This window comes from Pogona vitticeps, chromosome 2 (assembly GCF_051106095.1).
Source record: "Pogona vitticeps strain Pit_001003342236 chromosome 2, PviZW2.1, whole genome shotgun sequence".
In the NCBI taxonomy this organism is placed as follows: domain Eukaryota; kingdom Metazoa; phylum Chordata; class Lepidosauria; order Squamata; family Agamidae; genus Pogona; species Pogona vitticeps.
The window spans coordinates 361,608-385,685 of record NC_135784.1 but is presented as its reverse complement, the minus strand read 5'-3'; the positions used below and the strand labels follow the sequence as shown (position 1 = coordinate 385,685).

The 24,078-nt window shown below is 46.7% G+C and overlaps 1 protein-coding gene across 2 annotated transcripts; it reads right to left on the bottom strand.

Annotated features, from left to right (window-relative positions):
• Nucleotides 1-283: 283 nt before the first annotated feature.
• LOC140703734 (uncharacterized) lies at nucleotides 284-20,530 on the bottom strand. Of its 2 annotated transcripts, XM_078386960.1 has the most exons (5): nucleotides 20,459-20,530; nucleotides 18,362-18,439; nucleotides 7,220-7,394; nucleotides 1,330-3,591; nucleotides 284-995 (listed from the first exon to the last, which is right to left on the bottom strand). In XM_078386960.1, the coding sequence occupies exons 4-5, from the start codon at nucleotides 3,498-3,500 to the stop codon at nucleotides 515-517; spliced, it is 2,652 nt and encodes an 883-aa protein (XP_078243086.1). In that variant the 5' UTR covers nucleotides 3,501-3,591; nucleotides 7,220-7,394; nucleotides 18,362-18,439; nucleotides 20,459-20,530; the 3' UTR covers nucleotides 284-514. The 2 variants fall into 2 exon arrangements, with proteins under 2 accessions (XP_078243086.1, XP_078243085.1); XM_078386959.1 differs by lacking the exon at nucleotides 284-995 and having other exon boundaries at nucleotides 1,133-3,591; nucleotides 7,220-7,320.
• Between the last annotated feature and the right edge of the window lie 3,548 nt (nucleotides 20,531-24,078).

The window sequence follows — 24,078 nt, the reverse complement described above, 5'->3', positions numbered from 1 at the left end:
GGCCCGAAGAGACCAGAGCTTGAAAAACCAAAATTTCCACTCCAACAATCCTTGCCAATACAAAGCAGAAAACTCACTACAATAGCATAGAAATGCCTAGTTCTTCATAAATAATACAGAATACATATTAAATGGTACACTTTTAAAAACTCAATTCCTGTTATTATTTATGAGGGTAAAGCCCTATAAAACAAATGACAGCTTTTCTCTCTTCATTACTTGCTTTTCCTTTATCAGTTAGCCTTAGAATGTCCATCTTTTTCTTTTTACACTAATTTTGTAAAAGTTTCCATTGCACAATATATGCTTATTTTTACTTTTTATCACAAGGCTCAAGTGTATTTTGTGATATCTCTCTGTCAACTAACAATAGAAGTAAAATGAATCACAAATGGTACTTCAAAATGCACTCCATTTTTTCTATTTTCTTTCTGTTTTGCATTATGTCAGCATTTGGTTGCTTAGTCTTTTCAATGGAAACGAGAAGAAAACAGAATGAGCTCCTTCTGCGTACTCAACTTCTCAGGAGCTCTTTCCACATTCTGTGCATTTCTATAGTTTCTGCCCAGTGTGAGTTCTGGTTACTACCGCAACTAAAGCTCTTTCCACATTCCATGCATTTATGTGGTTTCTCCCCAGTGTGAGTCCTTTCATGTTCCCTAAGGTTACTACCGCAACTAAAGCTCTTTCCACATTCCATGCATTTATGTGGTTTCTCCCCAGTGTGAGTTCTTTCATGTTCCCTAAGGTTACTACAGCAACTAAAGCTCTTTCCACATTCCATGCATTTATGAGGTTTCTCCCCAGTGTGAGTCCTTTGATGTGACCTAAGTTCACTACTTGAAACAAAGCTCTGTCTACAGTCTATGCATTTATGAGGTTTCTCCCCAGTGTGAATCCTTTGATGTAATCTAAGGTGATCACTCCGACTAAAGCTCTTTCCACATTCCAAGCATTTATGTGGTTTCTCCCCAGTGTGAGTTCTTTCATGTTCCCTAAGGTTACTACTGCAACTAAAGCTCTCTCCACATTCCATGCATTTATGAAGTTTCTCCCCAATGTGAGTCCTTTGATGTGACCTAAGTTCACTACTTGAAACAAAGCTCTTTCCACATTCCAAGCATTTATGTGGTTTCTCCCCAGTGTGAGTTCTTTCATGTTCCCTAAGGTTACTACTGCAACTAAAGCTCTTTCCACATTCCATGCATTTATGTGGTTTCTCCTCAATGTGAGTTCTTTTATGTGACCTAAGTTCACTACTTGAAACAAAGCTCTTTCTACAGTCTGCATTTATGTGGTTTCTCCCCAGTGTGAGTTCTTTGATGTAACCTAAGGTGATCACTGCGACTAAAGCTCTTTCCACATTCTATGCATTTATGAGGTTTCTCCCCAGTGTGAGTCCTTTGATGTGACCTCAGGATACTGCTTTGACTAAAGCTCTTTCCACATTCCATGCATTTATGTGGTTTCTCCCCAGTGTGAGTCCTTTGATGTAACTTAAGTTCACCAGTTGAAATAAAGCTCTTTCCACATTCCAAGCATTTATATGGTTTCTCCCCAGTGTGAGTCCTTTGATGTAACCTAAGGTGACCACTCTGCCTAAAGCTCTTTCCACATTCTATGCATTTATGAGGTTTCTCCCCAGTGTGAGTTCTTTGATGTAACCTAAGTTCACCACTTGAAATAAAACTCTTTCCACATTCCAAGCATTTATGTGGTTTCTCCCCAGTGTGAGTCCTTTGATGTAACCTAAGGGTGGTACTCTGACTAAAGCTCTTTCCACATTCTATGCATTTATGAGGTTTCTCCCCAGTGTGAGTCCTTTGATGTAACCTAAGAACAGCATTGCTACTAAAGCTCTTTCCACATTCTATGCATTTATGAGGTTTCTCCCCAGTGTGAGTTCTTTGATGTAACCTAAGTTCACCACTTGAAATAAAGCTCTTTCCACATTCCAAGCATTTATGTGGTTTCTCCCCAGTGTGAGTCCTTTGATGTAACCTAAGGGTGTTACTCTGACTAAAGCTCTTTCCACACTCTATGCATTTATGAGGTTTCTCCCCAGTGTGAGTCCTTTGATGTAACCTAAGAACAGCACTGCTACTAAAGCTCTTTCCACATTCCATGCATTTATGTGTTTTCTCCCCAGTGTGAATTCTTTCATGTGACCTCAGGGTACTGCTTTGACTAAAGCTCTTTCCACATTCCATGCATTTATGTGGTTTTTCCCCAGTGTGAGTTCTTTGATGTGACCTAAGGTGATCACTGCGACTAAAGCTCTTTCCACATTCCAAGCATTTATGTGGTTTCTCCCCAGTGTGAGTCCTTTGATGTAACCTAAGGTGACCACTCTGACTAAAGCTCTTTCCACATTCTATGCATTTATGAGGTTTCTCCCCAGTGTGAGTTCTTTGATGTAACCTAAGTTCACCACTTGAAATAAAGCTCTTTCCACATTCCAAGCATTTATGAGCTTTCTCTCCAGTGTGAGACCTTTCATGTAACCTAAGGGTGCTACTCTGACTAAAGCTCTTTCCACATTCTATGCATTTATGAGGTTTCTCCCCAGTGTGAGTCCTTTGATGTAACCTAAGTTCACTACTTGAAATAAAGCTCTTTCCACATTCCAAGCATTTATGAGCTTTCTCCCCAGTGTGAGTCCTTTGATGAAACCAAAGGGTGCTACTACGACTAAAGTTCTTTCCACATTCTATGCATTTATAAGGTTTCTCCCCAGTGTGAGTCCTTTGATGTGACCTAAGTTCACTACTTGAAACAAAGCTCTTTCTACAGTCTATGCATTTATGAGGTTTCTCCCCAGTGTGAGTCCTTTGATGTAACCTAAGTTCACCACTTGAAATAAAGCTCTTTCCACATTCTATGCATTTATATGGTTTCTCCCCAGTGTGAGTTCTTTGATGGAACCTAAGGTGATCACTGCGACTAAAGCTCTTTCCACATTCCAAGCATTTATGTGGTTTCTCCCCAGTGTGAGTTCTTTGATGGAACCTAAGGGTGCTACTCTGACGAAAGCTCTTTCCACATTCTATGCATTTATGAGGTTTCTCCCCAGTGTGAGTCCTTTGATGTAACCTAAGTTCACCACTTGAAATAAAGCTCTTTCCACATTCCAAGCATTTATGTGGTTTCTCCCCAGTGTGAGTCCTTTGATGTAACCTAAGGGTGCTACTCCGACTAAAGCTCTTTCCACATTCTATGCATTTATGAGGTTTCTCCCCATTGTGGGTCCTTTGATGTAACCTAAGGGCATCACTGCGACTAAAACTCTTTCCACATTCCATGCATTTATGTGGTTTCTCCCCAGTGTGAATCCTTTGATGTTTCCTAAGATTACTACTGAGACTGAAGCTCTTTCCACATTCCATACATGGATACATTTTCTCCCCTGCGTGTGTTCTTTGATGTCTACTGAGGTGACATGCATTTACGTGGTTTCTCAGCTGCGCTACCCCTTTCATGTGAAGTCCATGCCTTGTCATTTCTATTTTCAGTTCTGTTTTCTTGCTTGATTGCGAGTTCCTTCCCAGGTTGCCCCAGATGTTACTGGGCAATTCTTCTCCTGGCCATCATCTGGTAGATTAGAAAAAGAAGAGGCTCAATCACTTCCAAAATCTGGAGGAATCAATGATGAGGTGTTCAGGTAAGATCATTTCCACACCCAAGTAAGTACATCAAATTCAAAGTATTTTAACTTTTTTCCCTTCTCAAATTCTCCCCAATGATTGTACTTAAGTTTCCAGAAAATTAGAAAGGAATTTCTCAAAGTTGATTAAAGAGAAAACAAATAATTGAATTAAAGGAATTTTATAAGCAAAAAAGAATAACAGGGGGAGGACAGTTATGAATATGAAAAGTTGATGAATGTAGCTAGATTATTAGACTCGAGAACTGGTAAAGAGAAGTTAGTGGCAAATGCCAGGAACTGACAACGTCTGCAGAGATTATTATTCAGAAGGTGAAGAGAAAGGACAGGTCCACGAAAGGGATGGGATGTAGAATTTATAAAATGCTATTATGTGTAGAGAATCATCACGAATTTCTGAAAACAGGATAGGAAGCAGAGATGGTAAAGGAAATAGATAGTATAATCTTGGAACTGCAGAGCTAGAAGGGAAGTCAACTCCAAACGTCTGGCTCCAGAGTTAGGTACTTAAACCAATGTGTATGGAAAGAGGGGAGCGAAGAATTTGATAAATCACATCTGTGAGAATAAAAGCAAAAATTTAAACATTGAAATTCAGAAGGTATGTGACCCCCAGCTAAATTAAATATTACAAAATCTAAATGCTACATATTAAAGTTGTACCTCGGTTTACAAAATCAATGTGTCCTCCAGGACATTACGTTATGCAAAAAAAAAACACAAAAAAACTGGAACATAGGTTGTCATAGGGATGGTCGTGGCGCTACAAGCCTCCAGGCACAGGGAAACTTCCTTCACAAAGTGAAAGAAATGGGGGAAAAGACATTTAAACCAAGGCATTCTTTTGAACTGATTTCCGTTCGTGAACCAGAAATTATGTAAGCCAAGGTCTACATAAAATGAGATACTACTGTACCTCAAAGGTATTGTTCTTGGAAGTGCTACCTGTTAATCGCACAGGGCCAGCTATTTATTTATTTATTTATTTATTTATTTATTTATTTATTTATTTATTTATTTATTCATTCATTCATTCATTCATTCATTCATTCATTCATTCATTCATTCATTCATTCATTCATTCCGCGCCCATCTAGACCAAAGTCTACTCTGGCAGCTAACATTAAAAAAAGGAATAAAAAGAATATAATAAAATAAAAAACAACAATAGTAATATAGTTCAAGATGGAGGGGAAGAAATTCAAGTGATGACAGGAGGGAAAGCCTGCCTAAATAGCCAGGTCTTACATTTGCTCTTAAAAACACCCAGCGAGGGAGCCAGACAGATCTCGGAGGGGAGACTGTTGCAAAGGCGAGGGGCCAGTGCCAAGAAGGCCCGGTTTCTTGTTCTTTCTTTCTGGACCTCCCTCTGTGTTAGGCCCCACAGTCATCTTTCCTGGCTAGAACAAGCGATTCGTATAGATCTAGGTGGGAGGAGGGGTTCTGCTAGATATCAATGTCCTGAACCATTTAAGGCTTTATGTCATCATTAACACTTTGAAATCAATGTGGAAATGAACAGGCAGCCAATGCAAGGCATCCAGAGTGGGGGAAATATGCTGATATTTTCTCATCCCACTGAGAAGTCTGTCCACCGCATTCTGTACCATTTGAAGATTCTGCATCAATCCCAAAAGTAGCCCCACGTAGAGTGCATTGCAGTAGTCTAATCTCGAGACTACAAGCGCATGGACCAGAGTGGTGAGCGCCCCAACATCAAGATAGGAACGCAGCTGGGCAATCCGCCACCGATGGAAATAAGCAGAGCGGATCACAGACGCCACCTGGATTTCCATGGTGAGCGCTGGATCCAGATAGTCCCCCAAGCTGTGAACCTCACTAATCATGGTGAGAGTCACTCCCCCAAAAGAGAGGGAGTTTCCCAAACCACCAATGGAGGGGACGACCACCATCAAGAGCTCCGCATTGTCCGGGTTCATCCTCCACCCATTCTCTTGCATTCATTGCAGTACAGCCTCCAGGCAGTGCTGAAGGGACGGAACGGCATCCACTGTGGTTGGAGAAAAGGAGATGTAGAGCTGGGTGTCCTCAGACAGGTGGAGTTCAAGGGTCTCCACATCTGGTTGAGACGGTGGTGTCAAGAGGAGGGGTTTAGATTCATTTGGCACTCGGGAATTTTTTGGGACAAGCCAGGCTTGTACAAGAGGGAGGGGCTCCACTTGAATGAACACGGAACTGAACTGTTGTCACGTAACATTAAAAAGGTGGCAGAGCAGCTTTTAAACTGAATGCCAGGGGGAAAGCCAACAGGAGCCGAGGGGCGTTCGTTTCGGGACCCCTCATCCCTGTGGAATGAGGGTGGAGAGGATAGAGAAACACAAAGTGATGATAGTGTAGGAATTAGGACTGGGAGCGTGATGGGATGGGATTGTTGGTCCACTGGAAGGAGAAGCAAACAAGCCGCCCTTCTTGGGGGACCCCGTAGGCAGGTGCTTTTAGGCAAATCCCCGAAGCGCCTGAGCAAAGATGAAAGAACTGGAACATTTTATTCATTTTAACTTTTTTATTTACTTAACTTTTATTTGGAGGGTAGATATAAGATTGATAGAGTGGCCATAACAGAAACCTGGTGGGATTTGTAGAGCCAGTGGGATACCCCAATTCCAGACGATGAACTCTAGAGGAGGGACAGAGAGGGCCGTGTGGGAGGCGGGGTGGCCGTCTAGGTCAAGGAAGGGGTAGAACCCAGCAGAATGGGGATGGACGGCGGCTCTGACTCCACCATAGAATCACTGTAGGTTAAACTGCCAGCACCAAGGAGCAATGTGATAGTGGGTTGGGGGCTTGCTATCATCCTCCAGATCAAAAACTTGAGGGGGAAATGTTGGGAAAAATTTGAGGGGGAAAATGGAGTGGAGAGAAATCAGGGAGGTGTCCAAAATGGACAGGATCGTAAACACGGGGAACATCAATCATCCTCACATCCACTGGGCCAAGGCATGCTCGGGTCAAGAAAGAGAGACCGGATTTCTTGACATGCTAAACGACTACATCTTGGAGCAATTTCTCATGGAGCCCAAAAGAGGACAGGTGACTCTGCTTCTAATATCGTGTGGTACTCAGGGCCTGGTTAGGGACAGGAATGTCACTGAGTCGCTAGGGAATAGCGACCATGCTGCCATCTCTTTTGCCGTGCATGTTGGGGGGAGAGTGTTAAGCAAATCTGACACAAAAAGCCTTGATTTCTGAAGGGTGGACCTCCCTCAGACAAGGAAGCAAGTAAGAAAGAAGTTGAAAGGGAAGTTTACAAAAATAATCTCAAGAGTGCATAGTCTTTTTAAAACAATGGTAGTAGAGGCCCAGTGGAATTGTATACTGCAAAAAAAAGGGGGGGGCTCAACTAAGTCCAAGAAAGTGCTGGAATAGTTAACAAGCAAAGTTACAGACGCCTTAAAAGGGGTACAAGAAAAATGCAGAGAAATTAAATGAGGGTTTTTTTGCAACTGTCTCTATGACAGAGTTTGGGCAGATTCTGCTTCCCGAACGGCCCTTCTTGAATAATGAATTAAATCAGATACAAGTTACTCTACTCACGCCACACGTGTCACCGGGAGGTCTTCTCTGGAGGCCTGGAAATGGTCAACAGGGACTCAAATGGGAAGGAGCCTTTTTCCAGCAGTTGAGGTGGCAGAAGCCTATAAAGAGATTCACACCTTGGTAGAATTTGTATGTAAGACTTCAGGAGCCATAGATCTCTTGGAGAATGTCACTATGGAAACACAAGCAAAATTAAAGGCTTAAGTAGTTTCCCTGAAGAATATGGTTTTGCAAAAGAGGTTAGCCACTCGTAGGATGCTCCTGCATCATGGCGGCCTGTGTGCGTATATAAATCAAACACGTCGTATGTACCATGATGCCTCAAAAGGACTAGCATGGGATCATAAGGTTTTAGCAGGTTCTAAAGTCTGTGATTAAGGGACAAGTGTTAGGACCTTCAGATTTCCACCACAAATTCCATCGAACCACTTGATAAAAATAAAGCATCTGATAGATTAATGGAAAATCTCCACTGGGAATTAGGACAAACTCCTTCAGCCCAAAGGCGCTGCAATCCCTCAAAACAAAGCACTTGGGTTTGATCCCGATTATAGTGAAAGTACAAATCCACCATTCATATAGGGAATATAGGAGGACGGAATCTGTCCAAAGCTGGCACAAATATCTCTTCCTAAAAACTCAATTAAGGAGTTGTGTAAAACACTGGTTCTTAACCTTGGGTTACTCAGGAGTTTTGGACTGCAACTCCCAGAAGCCTTCACCACCAACTGTGCTGGCTGGGGTTTCTGGGAGCTGCAGTTCAAAAACATCTGAGTAACAAAGGTTAAGAACCACTGGTATAAAAGAACAAAAGGCAGACATTTATTTGCGTACAATAGAGCAAGCTGCAACAGGAAGTGACCCAGAAAAACAATGAAACATTTGAAGCAATTGTGGCTGGTTCCTCCAGGCTAGAAGTACCAGACCCTGCCATAATATCTCCACAAATATGGGCTGTGCCGTGCGGGGCCACCCAAGATGGACAAATCATAGTGGAGAGTTTTATTATTTATTTATCAAGAGGCGACTCTATACATGGAAATCACCAGATGGGCAATATCAAAATCAGATTGATTATATTCTCTGCAGCCAAAGATGGAGAAGCTCTATACAGTCAGCAAAAACAAGACCCGGAGCTGACTGCGGCTCTGATCATCAGCTTCTCATAGCAAAATTCAAGCTTAAACTGAAGAGAGTAGGAAAAACCACTGGGCTACTCAGGTATAATCTAAACCAAATCCCTTATGAATACACAGTGGAAGTAAAGAACAGATGTAAGGAACTCGATTTGGTGGACAGAGTGCCTGAAGAACTTTGGATGGAGGTTTGTAACATTGTACAGGAGGCAGCAACAAAAACCATCCCAAAGAAAAGGAAATGCAAGAAATCAAAGTGGCTGTCCAACGAGGCCTTACAAATAGCAGAGAAGAGAAGGGAAACAAAATGCAAGGGAGATAGGGAAAGTTACAGAAAATTGAATGCAGACTTCCAAAGAATAGCAAGGAGAGACAAGAGGGCTTTCTTAAATGAACAATGCAAAGAAATAGAGGAAAATAACAGAAACTTTACAGGTTTTTAAATCCTAAATTATCCCACAAATTATGCACGGCATCCCACTCTGGTTAAATGCCATGGATAGGTCAATTGAACGGATGCCATCTCTATACTTACATAAAGTGCTGGTGCTACCAAATTATGTTCCCTACTCGGTGTTTTGTCGAAAGACCAGATTTTCCTCTTTGGAAATGATGGCTTGGCTGAGATCATTTCAATTCAATTCTGGCTGAAACTTTTTAAAAACTCTGACCCAGATAGTTTATTATATCAACTATTTCTGGACTCTAAACCTCCCTTTGGGACTACTGCCCTTTTCAAAAAACCGATATATATTGGCTTAGATAGTGACTCCTTGGGCTCACTAAATCAAGGGCAAGCCTTCCAAATGATTGGAAAACCAGCTGCTTTCCTTTCCCTGCTTAAATGTCCACAAAAATGCAGGGTATTTTCTCTAGCCAGATGCAATCTCATGCCTGCAACCTTTCATTTGCTTTCCCCTTTTCAAAGTTCCCCAAAGCAGAAGCGGCTCCTTTAGTTCAATCTTCAAGATCCCAAAAGGGGGAAAGAAGAGACTCACAAGAGGCCCCATGACAGAAATGGGGGGGGAAGGGTCCCACCCTCCACCCAAAGAAAGTGGAGGGAGCCCAAGCCAGCGAAGAGGGGAAAGGGGACGGTAGTGAGCAGCCCTGCCCTCACCTGTCCGTCACCGCAGAACATTAAAGCAGGGAGCCTATGAGTGGACAGAAGGCGGAGCCAAGGCGGGAGGGAGCTGGATATATAAAAGCTGGTGGATGAGGTCTGAAGGAGAAGATGCTGAGAAAGAGAGAGACTGTGTGTATCTTGAAAGTGACTAGAGAGTGAGTTAGAGATCTGTATGATTGAAACAGAGGGTGAAAAGAGTTTTAAAGTTACATCAGATTTGATTCAAATACAAGTGATTGGCAACCTGTGACTGATCTAATGAATATTTATCACCTAATAACTTCCTTGATCAAATAAGAGCCTTAAGTTTTAAACAGCACACTTGTCTCTAAACATATTTGGTATTAAAGCATTAATACCTGGTGGCAGCGAAGAAGAAAGAAGGGCGAGAACCTCGTGAAAGCCTGGGGGCTTCAGAGGAGATCGCCACAAGTAGGAAAGGTATGGCTAGAAGGGATGGAGAACGCATGGATTCCTATGCGGGAGAGGATGATGATACCAAGAGAAGAGGCAGGAAGGGGAAGGAACATTGGCTTCTATTCCAAGATGGCGCCGGTGGCAGTTGGCTAGCACTTTTCTCCACCGCACCGGCTTCCCTCTTAGGCCCCCTTTTCTATTTTTGCTCTACTTCTCTTCCTTTTTAAAGTTTTTCCCAGTCTGCCTTCCCCCTCCTTGTTTTCTTTTTACTCGGTCGCCAGATTGAGAGTGGGACCGCGGGAGCTAGAGCTGGAGCTCAAACGCAGGGCTGGAGCTGAGGCTCGGCTGTAGAGCCTCAGCTGTTTTGGCGGAGCTCAGAGGCTCGTGAGACTTTTTCTCAAGAGGAGGTGGATGAGCACTGGTGGGGAATGTTTTGTGTGTGTGTGTGTGTGTGTGTGTGACCAAACCCAAGCCCAGAGCGGAGACTACCACCAAAGGGGAGAGGACTTGAGAGATCTGGAGGCTACAGACCCGGCACCCCCTCCCGACGAGCTTGCCCAAACTGCCCGATTTGAGATGGACTTGAGGTCCGGGAGCCCCAAAAGTCTTGGCTGTTAGTGAGGTGGAACCGACCATCCCAGGCTCTGGTGGCAGGACGGCAGGGAAAAATTTCTGGATGGCCGTGGAGGAGAGAGAGCTATCTACATACAGTGGATCTCAGCTGGGCAGTTACCATCTTGGGTGCCCTAACGGCAGCCTTCCTCCTAGAACTGATCTGCTCATCCTGCTGCTCTTGGACTTTCTACAGAGACGCCACACTTCCTTCTTAAGGAAGGATAAAGAAAAGCCAGTAACTGAATATCTTTCTGCCTGAATCTTTACTGTTCCTGATGCTCCCTATGCTCAGTTTTAAGACCTATGTGATGCAACCCGTGAATAACACCCTCACTCCACTGTTTTTACTACTAATAACATCAACTTTAACAACTTTAAAAATAACTCTAATAACATCAAGACCAGTAAAAAGGACAAGATTAAGAGGTGGAGGAGGACAGACCTGGACTATATATAGGGGGTAACCTCTTGGAGTTTTTTTAAAATTTAATTTTATATGTATGGTTCTTGTATTGAGATTTTAATTATAATACTGTATAATATTGTATTTATTTTTGTATTTGTATTTGTCATCCACTTTTCTTTAAGATGCGGTATTATTTAAGGTTCTGTTCTTTACTTTTCTATTGACATGGAATGGAAGACCTGTTTGCCCAGCGAGGGGCCTTTTAACATTCCGGTGATCAGATGTTTGAAGGCTGTCTGTTGTTCTGAGACTATGACCAACCCTCGGTATCAAGGTAGCCAGCCCAGCCTACCCTCCACTCTAACTCTGGTACTGTTGAATGCCAGGTCTATAGCCAACAAGCCTCAGGTGATTCACGATCTTATCCTGGAGGAGAATGCAGACCTGGCATGCATAACCGAGACGTGGATCAGCGGGGAGGGGGGGTCCTCCCCTGGCTCTTATCTGTCCGCCCGGTTATGCTGTCCAGCACCAGGGAAGACTGGAGAGGCGGGGGGAGGAGTAGCCATTGTTTATAAATCCAGCTTGGAGGTTACTAGGCGCTCCTCGGTAGTAAAGCCGGGTTTAGAGGCACTCCACGTGTCGACTGGGGCCAGGGATGGTTTTGGGATTTTGCTGGGTTACCGCGCTCCCTGCAATCCAGCCACTTCCCTTCCGGAGTTGACTGACTTTGTCTCTGCGGCACTATTGGGATCCCCAAGGCTTTTGGTCTTGGTGATTTCAACGTGCACGTGGGGGCAGGGCCATCTGGGTCAGCTCTTGAGTTCTTGGAAACCATGGCTTCCTTGAACATGTCCCAACATGTCAGCGGCCCCACCCACGTGGGTGGTCACACACTGGACCTGGTCTTTTCCTCCAGTTGGAGCGAGTGTGATCTGGTGGTGACAGACCTCATGTCAGTCCCCTTGTCATGGTCAGGTAACTACCTAATGAAATGTAACCTCACAGTGGCTCTCCCGCCTCGCAGGGAGCTATTTCTATGGTCCGCCCTCGAAGGCTACTGGATCCAGCTGGATTCCAGGACGTCATGAGAGGGGTCACGGCGGAGCTGGCTAGCGCTCCTGTCAACGCTCTGGTTGATAACTGGTCCACCTTCGTAAACAGGGCTATAGACACGATCTCACCTAAACACCCTCTCCATCGTAGAGCTCGTCCAGCGCCCTGGTTTAACCAGGAGCTTCGAGCGCTGAAGCAACATAGGAGAAGGCTAGAGCGTAGATGGAGGAAGAACCCAACGGATTATAATAGGATACTTGTCAAGGTCGCAACTAACCTTTACCTGTCTAAGGTAAAGGCTGCTTGTCGAACTTACTTTGCTAACCAGATAAGCGAAGCGTCCAATCAGCAGGCGGAGTTATTCCGTATAGTGCGTGACCTATCCGGAACTGGTCTGGATGATAGGCCTCCCTTTAGTTTTTCACCTGACCAGTTTGCAGCTTTTTTTAAATCTAAAGTGGAGGCCATCCGACGGGACCTCTCTCCTTTTTTGAACACAGTAAGTTGAGCAGAGATGTCTTGCCCGGTAACCTTTGACTCCTTTCAGCCTGTCACGCCTGATTCTGTGGCCAGAGTACTTGACCGCTGTCGAGCCACCACCTCCTCCTTGGACCCTTGCCCGGCCTGGCTAATCAAAGCAGCCAGGCCAATAACAACAGAATGGGCCAACAGAATGCCCTCAAGGAGACACTCATTAGGCCCATAAGAAAGAAACCTAATTTGGCGGCGGACGAAATTGGCAATTATAGACCCGTCGCCAATATTTCTTTCATGAGCAAAGTGGTCAAGAGGGTGGTGGCTGACCAGCTTCAGGCACATCTGGATGAAACAGATGCCCTGGATCCTTTTCACTCGGGCTTCAGGCCATGCCACGGTACAGAGACGGCATTGGTCACCCTGTACGATGACTTGTTGAGGGAGGCCGACAGCGGTAAAATTTCTTTGTTGGTCCTCCTCGACATCTCAGCAGCCTTCGATGCCGTCGACCACGGTATCCTCCTGGGGAGGCTCTCTGAGTTGGGTATCGGTGGCTTGGCTCTGGCCTGGCTCCGTTCCTTCTTGGAAGACCGCCCCCAGATTTTTCTTTTTATTGAACTTGTACCCCGCCCATTTAGTCAACTGACTACTCTGGGAGGCTAACAACATAAAATAAGCAATTTAATATATAGGAAGAAAATAATGCATCAATAGACAAGAACTCCAGATAGAAGAGCAAATCAAGTGGTGGCTGGAGGGAAGGCTTGACTAAATAGCCAGGTTTTCAGTTGGCCTTTGAAGATGCCCAGCGAAGGGGCCATACGGATCTCAGAAGGGAGGCTATTCCAAAGGCGAGGAGCCACTGCCGAGAAGGCCCGGTTTCTTGTTTTTTTCCTTCTGGGCCTCCTTCGACATTAAGCTCCTCAGCCTCACCTCCTGGCTAGATCGAGTGATACGAGTAGATTTAGGTGGGAGGAGAGGTTCTGTCAGATATTGAGGTCCTAAACCGTTTAGGGCTTTATATGTAAGCATTAGAACTGTGAAATAAACGCGGAAATGAACAGGCAGCCAATGCAAGGCAGCCAGAGTGGGGGAAGATATGATGATGTTTCCTCACCCCACTAAGAAGTCTGGCCACCGCATTCTGCACCATTTGGGGTTTCCGCATTGATCTCAAAGGCAGCCCCACATAGAGCACATTACAGTGGTCTAACCTCGAGATTACGAGCGCATGGACCAGAGTGGTGAGCGACCCCCCCATCTAGATAGGGACGCAGCTGGGCAATCCGCCACAGAGGGAAATAGGCGGATTGGACCACGGACACCACCTGGGATTCCATGGTAAGCGCCTGGTCCAGGTGAATCGCCAACCTGCGAACCTCACCCTTCACAGTGAGAGTCACACACCCCAAAAGAGAGGGAGTCTGCCAAACCGCTGATGGTAGGTCTGCCCACCCTTGGGACCTTCGTCTTGTCTGGGTTCAGTCTCAGCCCATTCTCCTGCATCCATTGCAGTACAGACCCCAGACAGCGCTGCAGGGACAGAGCAGCATCCACTGTAGTTGGAAAAAAGGAGATGTAGAGCTTTGTGTCATCAGCATATTGATGGCACGCCACTCCACAACCCCTGATGACCTCGCCCAACAGCCTCATATAGATGTTAAAGAGCATTGGGGAGATGAGCCCTGTGGAACCCCACAATTGAGGGTCCATGGGGCCGACTCACTCTCCCCGAGCTGAATTCTCTGAGGACGATCCCCCAGGAAGAATCGGAGCCAGGCCAATGCCGAGCCATCAATTCCCCACTCAGAGATCCTCCTCAGGAGGATACCATGGTCGACGGTATCAAAGGTGGCTGAGATATCAAGGAGGACCAACAGAGAAGTTTTTCCCTTGTCAGCCTCCCTCAATAGGTCACCACACAGGGCAACCAATGCCGTTTCTGTATCATGGCACAGCCTGAAGCCCGACTGGAATGGACTCAGGGCATTTGTTTCATCCAAGTGCGCCTGAAGCTGATCAGCCACCACCCTCTCGACCACTTTGCTAATGAAAGAAACGATGGCGACGGGCCTATAATTGTCAATATCGTCCACCGCCTGAGTTTCTTTCCTGCCCTCCCGGAAAGACTCATTAATTATTGCTGTGGCCGATTCAGTTGTTATAGGCCTGGTTGCTGGGATTAGCCAGGCCGGGCAAGGGTCAAGGGAGGAGGTGGAGGCCCGAGAGCGAACTAGCGCCTTGTCCACAATGTCTGGCGTCACAGGCTCAAAATGGTCAAAACTCACCGGGCAAGGCAGAGCGCTGGACATCTCTGCTCGATCCACTGTCACCAAAAAAGGAGAAAGCTCCCGGCGGATGGCCTCCACTTTCAATTTTAAAAAATTTACAGATTGGTCAGGTGAGATACTTGAAGGAGGCCTTTCTTCTTAAAAACGACACAAGGTAGCTTACATGCATCAGAAAAAGGCAATATTTAAAAGTTAAAAACAGCAAGACTACAAACATCAAAATGAATCACTATGGATAGTAAACAAAATCAACATCTAGAAAACACCAGAGCCTGTGTAATGTAGTGGACTGAGGGTTGGACTAGAACCATTTCTAATTCAAATTATTATTTTGGGATTATTTGTATGTGCGGTATCTAGACTTTTGCCTCTGTGTGTTGTTTTTTGTTCAACTCCAAGCCCAGGAACAGCTAAACAAAGGGGAACAGATTTAGATTCATCGTCATTTCTATTGTCTGAATTTAAAAGGGGGGAGTGATACCTGGATATGGCCAACATTAGTTTTATTCTTGGTCTTGGGGTAGAAAATCTTATTCTACATTTTTTCCAATATTACGTCTCTCTTGAGCTTTGTATTAAGTCAAAGGCCTGTATTTCACACCTTCAGACCCCTCACCTTTCAACTAGCAGATGGCCCAGTTAGGAATGCTGCCCAGAGGCCAGACACAGATAGAACCTGAAAACTGAAGTTGGAAGGGGCCGATAAGGCCATCAAATCCAACCCCCTGCTCAAGGCTGGAATACAGTCAAAGCAGCCGCCTAGAGTGGTCCTCACCCGACCAGATAGGTGGGATATAAATAAAATAAATAAATAAAATAAATAAATAATCTGCCAGCTGATGATCCAAAATAGTCAAAACATAAAACACAGCATGGACCCAGAGGCTGAAGGCCATAAATCTGGTTCGGATCTTTTCCAGTCCTGACCACACAGGCAACATACGGGCCCTTTTTTGTTCTCTCTGTGCTCTCAGTTTACTTCTGTGTAACCAGTGGGCTGTGGAAAAAATACCATCTTATACATGGAAAACTACAGCTTGTTAGTAAGTTGGTAATGTTACAAGGGAGTATTAAGTTCCCCAATCTCCCCTCTGACCAAAGTGGTTGAGAAGTTCTCCAGAAAATCTTGAATGGGTTTATAAAAAAACTGGACGAAGTAGATACAAGATAACAAGCAAATAGGAAAGACGGTGGGAGAAGAGAGGATGTCATGACTAAACATAGTTCAATTAGAAAAATGGGCAAAAGAATAGAAAAGAAAGGAAGGAGAAGGCAGAAAAATTAGGAAAATTGAGGAGTCTATTGAAAAAAGACTGAAGCTAGAAGCAATGAAAAACAGGAAGGGGATTGTAAATGAAATGACTTGCCTCTTAGTTCATTTTCCTTCTGTCATTTTTCCCCTCAATACTGAAGAGGTCCATCGGATCCTATACTCTCTGTCTCCATGTATCTTTCACCCCATGATCTGACGTTGGCATTCAGAATGGAAACATTTTCCCTCAATGTCCTCTCCTTATGACCAAAGATCATCAACCCCAAACTTTATTTCAATGACGTTTCTGCAATAGATTCAGTAGGTTTTGGGGAAATGATGGACAAAGATCTTGACAAAATGTTTTTTTAAAACTCTGTGGGAACCTTAGGGGAGAAATCCTCAACCCGCATTGATGTACGTATGCATGTAGTCTCTCTCTGTGTGCATGTGCTCCATCTACCATTTGCTTAAAGCAAGTGGCACTTTCTCTAAAGTCCATGCCTGGGGCCCGATAAATGCACAAACGCCCACACGCCCGCACCCTGCAATCTCGCCACCTCCTGTTTCTTTCCAGAAGCTGTGCAAAGCTTTCCCTTCCCTTCCTTTCAAGGGCAGCTGAGGCTCCGCGCCCGGCCAGGGGAACCCTGATTTTGTCATTGCAGGAACAAGCCAAAGAGATACAGGAAGAAGGTTGGCAGGTGTTCTCTTGGGACAGCCTCAATCCTGCAAAAACTATTCTCAGAACATGGAAGAGGTCATCAAGGATCACTTTCCCTCTCAAAGTGGGAGAAACAACATCCTTTGGAATATTAATCCCCTTAATTCTGCAGGAGAAACTCACGGAGAATTAAGATAACGTGTCTCTCTCTTAACAATGTGCCTGAGATGTCACACGGAAGGATAACGGATGCTCCCCAAATCGATCAATCAACTGAAACCTACCAAAAAGATACCATGGACTGAAGCGAGAAGAAGAAGGCGGCTCTTTTCCATCTTTCCTTCCCCAAAAATCCCCACATGCAGGAGTGAATTCTTCACTTCACCCTCTTGGATCCCAAAAGAGGAAAGGAGAAATTCCGGGGAGGCCCCATACTAGACTGTCCAGGGTTGGAATCTCACCGACAGCACCTGCTCTTGGTGACCACAGAGTTGAGCCAAGCAGGACTGGGAACCAAAAGAAAAACACTCTGCACATGTTCAGAGAGGCCCTGCGGTAGACAGTAAAACTGGGACTTACGTAACCCAGATTGAAACCTCCACTCAGCCAGGGAACTGACAGTGTGTGCTTGTTTTCACAAACCAGAGGTCTCCAGAACTGGGCGACAGAAGAAAGTTGACAGAAGAGACTCAAAGTGAACCTCAGGATATGATTTCACACCAACTCAGTCTCCTTTGGACTGTCACGCCCCACCTCGGTGTCCCCTCTGGCCCTCACCAGGCACCACGGAAGGTCTGGTGGAAGGCGCCTGTGACGGACAGGTGAAGAACCACTCCTGTCCATTACAATGGAACCCTGACTCGGGAGCCAATGGCTGTACAGAAGAGGCGGAACTAAGGATATTTAAGAGAATGGATGGCAGTTAGAGTGGGAGTTGAGGGACCATCCATGATTTACTTTATATGATTTACTTATGAATATTTTAATAAACTTTGATTAATTGAGCCGGGTAGGTGGGGCTCTTCAGCCATGGAAGGCAGCCCATCTAGGAGAAGGAAAACTCCGATTTCAAACCTCCACTGCCTTGTGGCTATATCCACTGATGGAAAAGGATTCAGGAGTAAACCTTGAGGCAAAATCCGGAGCCGGAGCCCCGGAGGCAGCGTGTGTCGTTCTGCCAACTCCTGCGACATTGCTGGAACCAGTTGTATTGGCTCTTGCCTTTCCATTGGACCCTTTCAGCAATGTGGAGAGGGGGGATCTGCTGCTTGGGTAACAGCCTATCCTCCATATTACCTTACCCGGGCTTCATGCTCTGGAGAGGACACTCCTCGATTCAGAGCATGTTACCATAGTCTCTCGAGAGTGAAGGATGCCTATACATACATGATTAATTGAATAATACTTGATTGAAGAATCGTATTTGATAGAGTGAGGATAAATCCTCTCTGGCGGCGAAAAGGGTTGAAAACAAGTTTCAGTCCCAAAAGTGAACCTGGGTTGTGGGGAGAAACAAACCGGGGAAACTGGGTGCGTCACAGCGCCCTCCAAACGCTCCTGATGCATCCTGCGATTGGGCTAAAAGTTTCTGAAATACTGATGTCACCTTTACAACATCTTGCAACCTGCTAATCATAGGGTTATTGTTTAATAAATAGACAAAAACAACGGTGCTTCTGGTCCCAAAGAATGAAAGAGATCTTACCTGCTTTAAGGGGGGCTTTGGATTTCTCTTTTTCTCCAGAAAAAAGCTGGGAGAGCATCAGGTGAACCTCACCCCGTCCTTGGGAGAAAAGAAAGAACAAAACCAATCATTCTGGAGCCTTCTCGGATGGACAAAATCAAAAGCTTTCCCTTAGCATAGAAGCCTTTGTCTTTTTGACAATCTGGAGAATTCAATTCTTCAAAAAATACCCTCTGGTTTATGAATGTGTGTGTGGGGGAGGGGGCTGTGTGATTCCAAAAGCGAGGAAATAGCCCAAAACTGCTGCACAATCTCGTGCCCGCCTTGCCAGCAGGAAAAAGGAGGCCGAGCCTGACAGAGCAAAGGGTGTCTGTCTGAGGGGTGGCCACACCGAAGCCAGCCGTCCAGAGGGTCTACAGCAGGGGGTCCCCCCAACCTTGGGCCTCCGGATGTTCTTGGACTTCCGCTCCCAGAAATCCTGGCCAGCAGAGGCGGTGGTGAAGGCTTCTGGGAGTTGCAATCCGAGAACATCTGGAGGCCTGAGGTTGGGGACCCCTGGACTCTGTGGGAGATTTTCCCTCGTGTGGTGTCACTCTGCGAATGACAGTGGTACTGGGGGGGGGACTCCTGTTCAATCCCCCCCCAACCCTCAGCCTGTGGAGTGTTTCAGGTTTCCATTAATTCCTCGTACTATTTCGTAAAAAACCGGAAAGAGGCTATGGAGAAGAATGTGGTGGTCCGGCACCCCCGTGTGATGATGACACACAATTTCTGCCTGCTTTTTAAGACCTTCCAGGAGGCCCTTCGCTCAGCCTCTCCAGCCCCAAAGGTCTGGCCGTCCAGCCGACCACCGTCCCTTGTGGCAAAGAAAATAATTAAGACATAACCAAGAGGAGGAAAGTAATTTTGAATGAATGAAAGAATGAATTCTAAGCTAATTATCAATCTAGTGACTGAATTTCCTGCCTCTAAGAAAGTCTCTTCCTGGAAACCAAGAGGAGAGTCAGAAAATTTTCTAAGAATATTTTTTAACCAAAAATCATCATCAGCAAACCTCACACAAGACTCCTCACAATCACACACACACACACACACTTTTCCCAGGGTAGGAAAGGGGCAGCCCCTCTCTCCCCAGGGGCTCTCCTGCCCCCCCCCATTGCTCTGGGTGGGAAGAAAGGGGGTGGGGGGGTGTTGAGGGTCTGGGTTCAGGTCAGGGCCTGGTTGGCGTTCCAGGAACTTCCCTCCGTTGCAGGCTGCCATAGAAATGAAGAATCATCCTTATCATCCACATCCCTCCCTCCCAGCCGACCCCCTATCTTCTCCCTTCTCAAAGCCCCATTTCTCTGGGCCCCATCCGATTGCCCCCCACCCCCGACACCCACGCCCTCCCCCTTCTCCTCCACCCCCCACAAAAAGGACCCCTTCCCCAAAGCTTTCCAACAAAAGGGGTTTTTTTTTGGGGGGGGGTTGCATCCAGACTTCGGTTGGAGAAGGTGGGGGGGGAGGAGGGGGAACAACCACAACGGGGGGGGGGAAGAGGCGAGCCTGAGGGGGCTCAGAGGGGAAACACACACACACACACACAGGCACACAATAGGGGGGCCCGGGGGGGGGGCTTGCTGTTTGCCCCTCCTGCCCCTTCGGAGTATCGGGATCTCGCCCCCGCCCTGACCCCCCCCCCCACACAAAAAGGACCCCTTTCCCCAAAGCTTTCCAACAAAAGGGGTTTCCTGGGGGGGGGGATCGCGCTCAGACTTTGGCTGGAGAAGGTCTTTTGGGGGGGGGGAAGGAGAGGCGAGCCTGAGGGGACTCCGAGAGAAGTCCGGGGGGGGGTATTTTTCTGCCCTTCGGGAGTGTGGGGGGACCTCTTCCTAGGGCCCCCCCACCCCACTGCCCTCCCTCCTCCCTCCCTCCCTCTCCCCCCCCAAGAGAGACCCCAAATCGCCCCCACCTCCCTCTGGCGGGGAAAAGAGGTCCGAAGAAACAGCGAGAGAGGAAAAGGGAGGGAGCGAGAGGGAACCTCTTTCTACGGAGACCCCCCCCAAAAAAACTGCCCTCTCCCCTTCCTCCCCCCTCCCTCCCTCTCCCCCCCAATAAAGGCCCCCAAATGGCCCCCACCTCCGACCGCCTCCTGAAGCGAGAGGGAATGAAAGGGAGGGGGCACGGCCTCCACTTCCGGTTCCGGGGGGGCGCAGCCCCGGAAGCAGCCCCCTCCTCCCGCTCCTCTACCACTTTCGTAGCTCTACGTTCTCCTCTTCCCGAGGATACCTCTTCTCCGCGGGGATTGGTTGGGAGGGGAAGGGATGGGGAGAACGTAGAGCTACGAAAGTGGGAGAGGAGTGGGAGGAGGAGGAGGAAGGTCTGCTTCCGGCTCTGCCTCCTCCCCCCCCCCCCGAGGAACCTCTCCTTCCACCTTCTCCTCTCATGACCCTCCATCGATGGGAGAAAACAGGGGTTCGAGACCCCCCAAGGGAAGATTCTTTTTTTCATTTGCTTTATGCAAAAAGCCTCCAGGATGATGATCTTTTCTTCTCTTTCCTCCTAGGAAGGGGCCAGGACTCACCTGAATCCCCTTTGCTCCTCCTTTTGGGACCCAAAACGAAGGACCCAATCCCAGATTCCCTCCCAACGTTTGCAAGGTCAGGGAGATTTCAAGAGAGTTGGCTTCAGTAGCCTTGCCCCCCCCCCCCCAAACACACAGGATTTGAATCCAGGTCTCCTGGTTCCCAGTCTGGTCCTCCATCCACGACACCACAGTTCTTCTCTGAGCATGTGCAAAGTGCTGGTGTTTGGGGGGGTACGGTTTTCTTTGTATCTTATTTAGGTGTATTTTTAAAATAACATCTCAATCCTGCTCACCCCGACCCCATTGAGACCAGGCCCTTATTGATTTGTAATGTCACACAAGCAGAGTACAGTGGGGTCTTGACTTGAGAACTTAATCCGTATTGGAAGGCGGTTCTCAAGTCAAAAAGTCTGTAAGTCAAGTCTCCATCGACCTACAGTGCACTGAAAACCGATTAATTCCGTAACAGGCCGTTTTTGTTCCATTTTGGTTTTTTTCTGGTCTGTAAGTCAAATCTCAGGCTGCAAGTCAAACCTAAATTTTGCGGCCAGAGAAGTCTGCAACTCGAAAAGTCTGCAAGTCAAGCCGTCTGCAAGTCAAGGGTCCACTGTACATTCATTTATTTATTTATTTATTTATTTATTTATTTAGTTAGTTAGTTAGTTAGTTAGTTAGTTAGTTAGTTAATTAATTAATTAATTAATTAATTAATTAATTAATTAATTAGTTAATTAATTAATTAATTAATTAATTAATTAATTAATTTTTACCCCGCCTATGTGGTCGGTGAGGACCACTCTTTGAGCAGTTGCGCAGCTGCACCCCAGCCAGGACGCCCTGACACTCGCTGGATTGGTCCACGCACGGATATTCTCAAAATGAGACTACCGTAATCCTCTTTCTGTGGGGCTTCCCTTGAGGCTGACACCGGCCGATGCAAGAGGGTCTCCTCAGGCCACCGCTCTCCCCTTCCGGTCGTCTCCCCTGGGAAGGCGATTCCACACCCCCGCGTGGGTGATGGTTCTTCCGTTCTCCATTCTCTCTTTCCTCTGCCGCTATTTGCGCCCACTCTTCCCTTCTCTTTCAGCTCCATCCTCTACTCTCCTGTAGAAAGGTTTCCTGGATGAGCGAGGGTTCCTTCCCCTTTCCACCTCTTCTCTCGGCATCCTCATCCCCCCCCCAGATAGGAATCCACGGGTTCTCCATCTAGAAACCTTCCCACCCTTCTAGCAATAGTTTACTCTGTTCCCGTCTACTGTTCTGGCCCCCACTTAGTCTCTCTGCTTCTCGTCCTTCTGGCTCCTCGTCTCCTTCCATTTCTCTTCCCCTCATGTCCAATGGGGGTGGGTGAGTTTCCCCTTTTCCTCTTTGTCCCCTTTCCCCTTTTCGCTGGCTTGGGCTCCCTCCACTTTCTTTGGGTGGAGGGTAGGACCATCTTGCCCCCTTTCTCCCGTGGGGCTCTTGTGAGTCTCTTCGTTCTCCTTTTGGGATCCTCAAGAGTGAACTAAAGAACCACTTCTGCTTTGGGGAACCAAAGTAAGGATTTAAAAATTATGCAGTCATGCCTCGCCTTACAATTGCCCCGCATTACAACGAATCTGCTTCATGATGACGTTTTTGTGATCGCAAAACGATGGTCTAAATAGGGTCTTTTGGCTTTGCGATGATCAGTTCCCTGCTTCGGGAGCCGATTCTTCACAAAATGATGATTTTCTAACAGCTGATCAGTAGTTTCAAAATGGCCACCGTGTAATTAAAATGGCTCCCCGCTGTGTTTAGGGACGGATTCCTCTCTATACAGGCACTGAAAATGGCCACTGTATGGAAGATCTTCGCTGGACGGTGAGTTTTAAGCCCATTGCAATGCATTAAATGGGTTTTAATGCATTTCAATGTTTTTTTAATTTTCGCATTACGACGTTTTCGCTCTACGATTTAGCTGGAATGAATTAACGTCGTAATGCGAGGCACCACTGTATAAGAAAGGGAGGTGAACGTTTCAGCCTGGACTTCTCAAGACTTCACTCCCAAGCCTGAAACAGAAGTCAGCAGATGGAAGAGAGGCAGAGCTATGCCTCCAGGTCCCTTCTGGGTTTTATGTTTCAACTGTTTTGGAGTGCTCAAACACTGGAGGCATTCAAGAAAAACTTATACCATCACATGGCAGATCTGCTTTGACTGTATTCCTGCGCTGAGCAGGGGGCTGGACTTGATGACCTTATGGGCCCCTTCCAACTTCACTTTTCCATGATTCTATGGTTCTATGATTCTATGTGTGTTTGCCCTCTTGGAAGCATTCCTAAATAGGCCATCTTTATTGATTGATTGATTGATTGATTGATTGATTGATTGATTGATTGATTGATTGATTGATTGATTGATTGATTGATTTATCCCTTGGGATAGAGGTAGAGCGTCACTGGAACTAGTCTGAGGAGAGCAAGCTGAACAAGCCAGTCTTAGGAAAAATACTGCTGCTCACGATAGGCAGCACTCCCCCTCACGGTCGCCCGAGCTCTTCCACCACAGCCTTGCCTCCGATGCCAGAAGTGGGCCACTCCGCCTCGCCAGTGACTCAAAACTTCTGGGGCTCCTAGGATCTCATAAACGCCACAGCCAGCCACAGCAAACACAGCTCCAGGCTCCGGTTTTAGGTGCGCCACCAGACTAGCTCGGGGGGGGGGGCTGCACGAAGCCTCCAACCTCCAGCCCCTGGATCCTCTCCTCTGATGGCCACCTCAATATCCACTTGGATCCTGGGCCCTCTCCCCTCCGACGCTCACCAGTACCCTCCGGGGATTGGGCGAGAGGTTTCCGAGAGGCTTCCAAGCCTACTAGAAGAAGATGCTATAGGCTACTGGATTCCCCTCATTCTCTCCATGCCGTCCTCCCTTCGCCAAATCCCTCAGCAACTAAGGAAATTGTATGCCGAGATCAGCCTCGTTGAAGAGCCCGAGCAAAACCCGGAAGGAGGCATCGGGGACGATGGGGTGTGTGAGGTAGATTTAAGGGGGACTTCAACAAAACCCAGGCTTCGGGTCTAGGCCAAACCCACGGCCGGCTGCCTTTTTCTGCCTGGTTTCTGCCCTTTGCTGCTGCAGCAAAGAGGGCATGGATTTCCAGAGTTCAAGGCTTGTTCCTTTTACCCTCTTCTAGGGAACGGCGCAGCTGG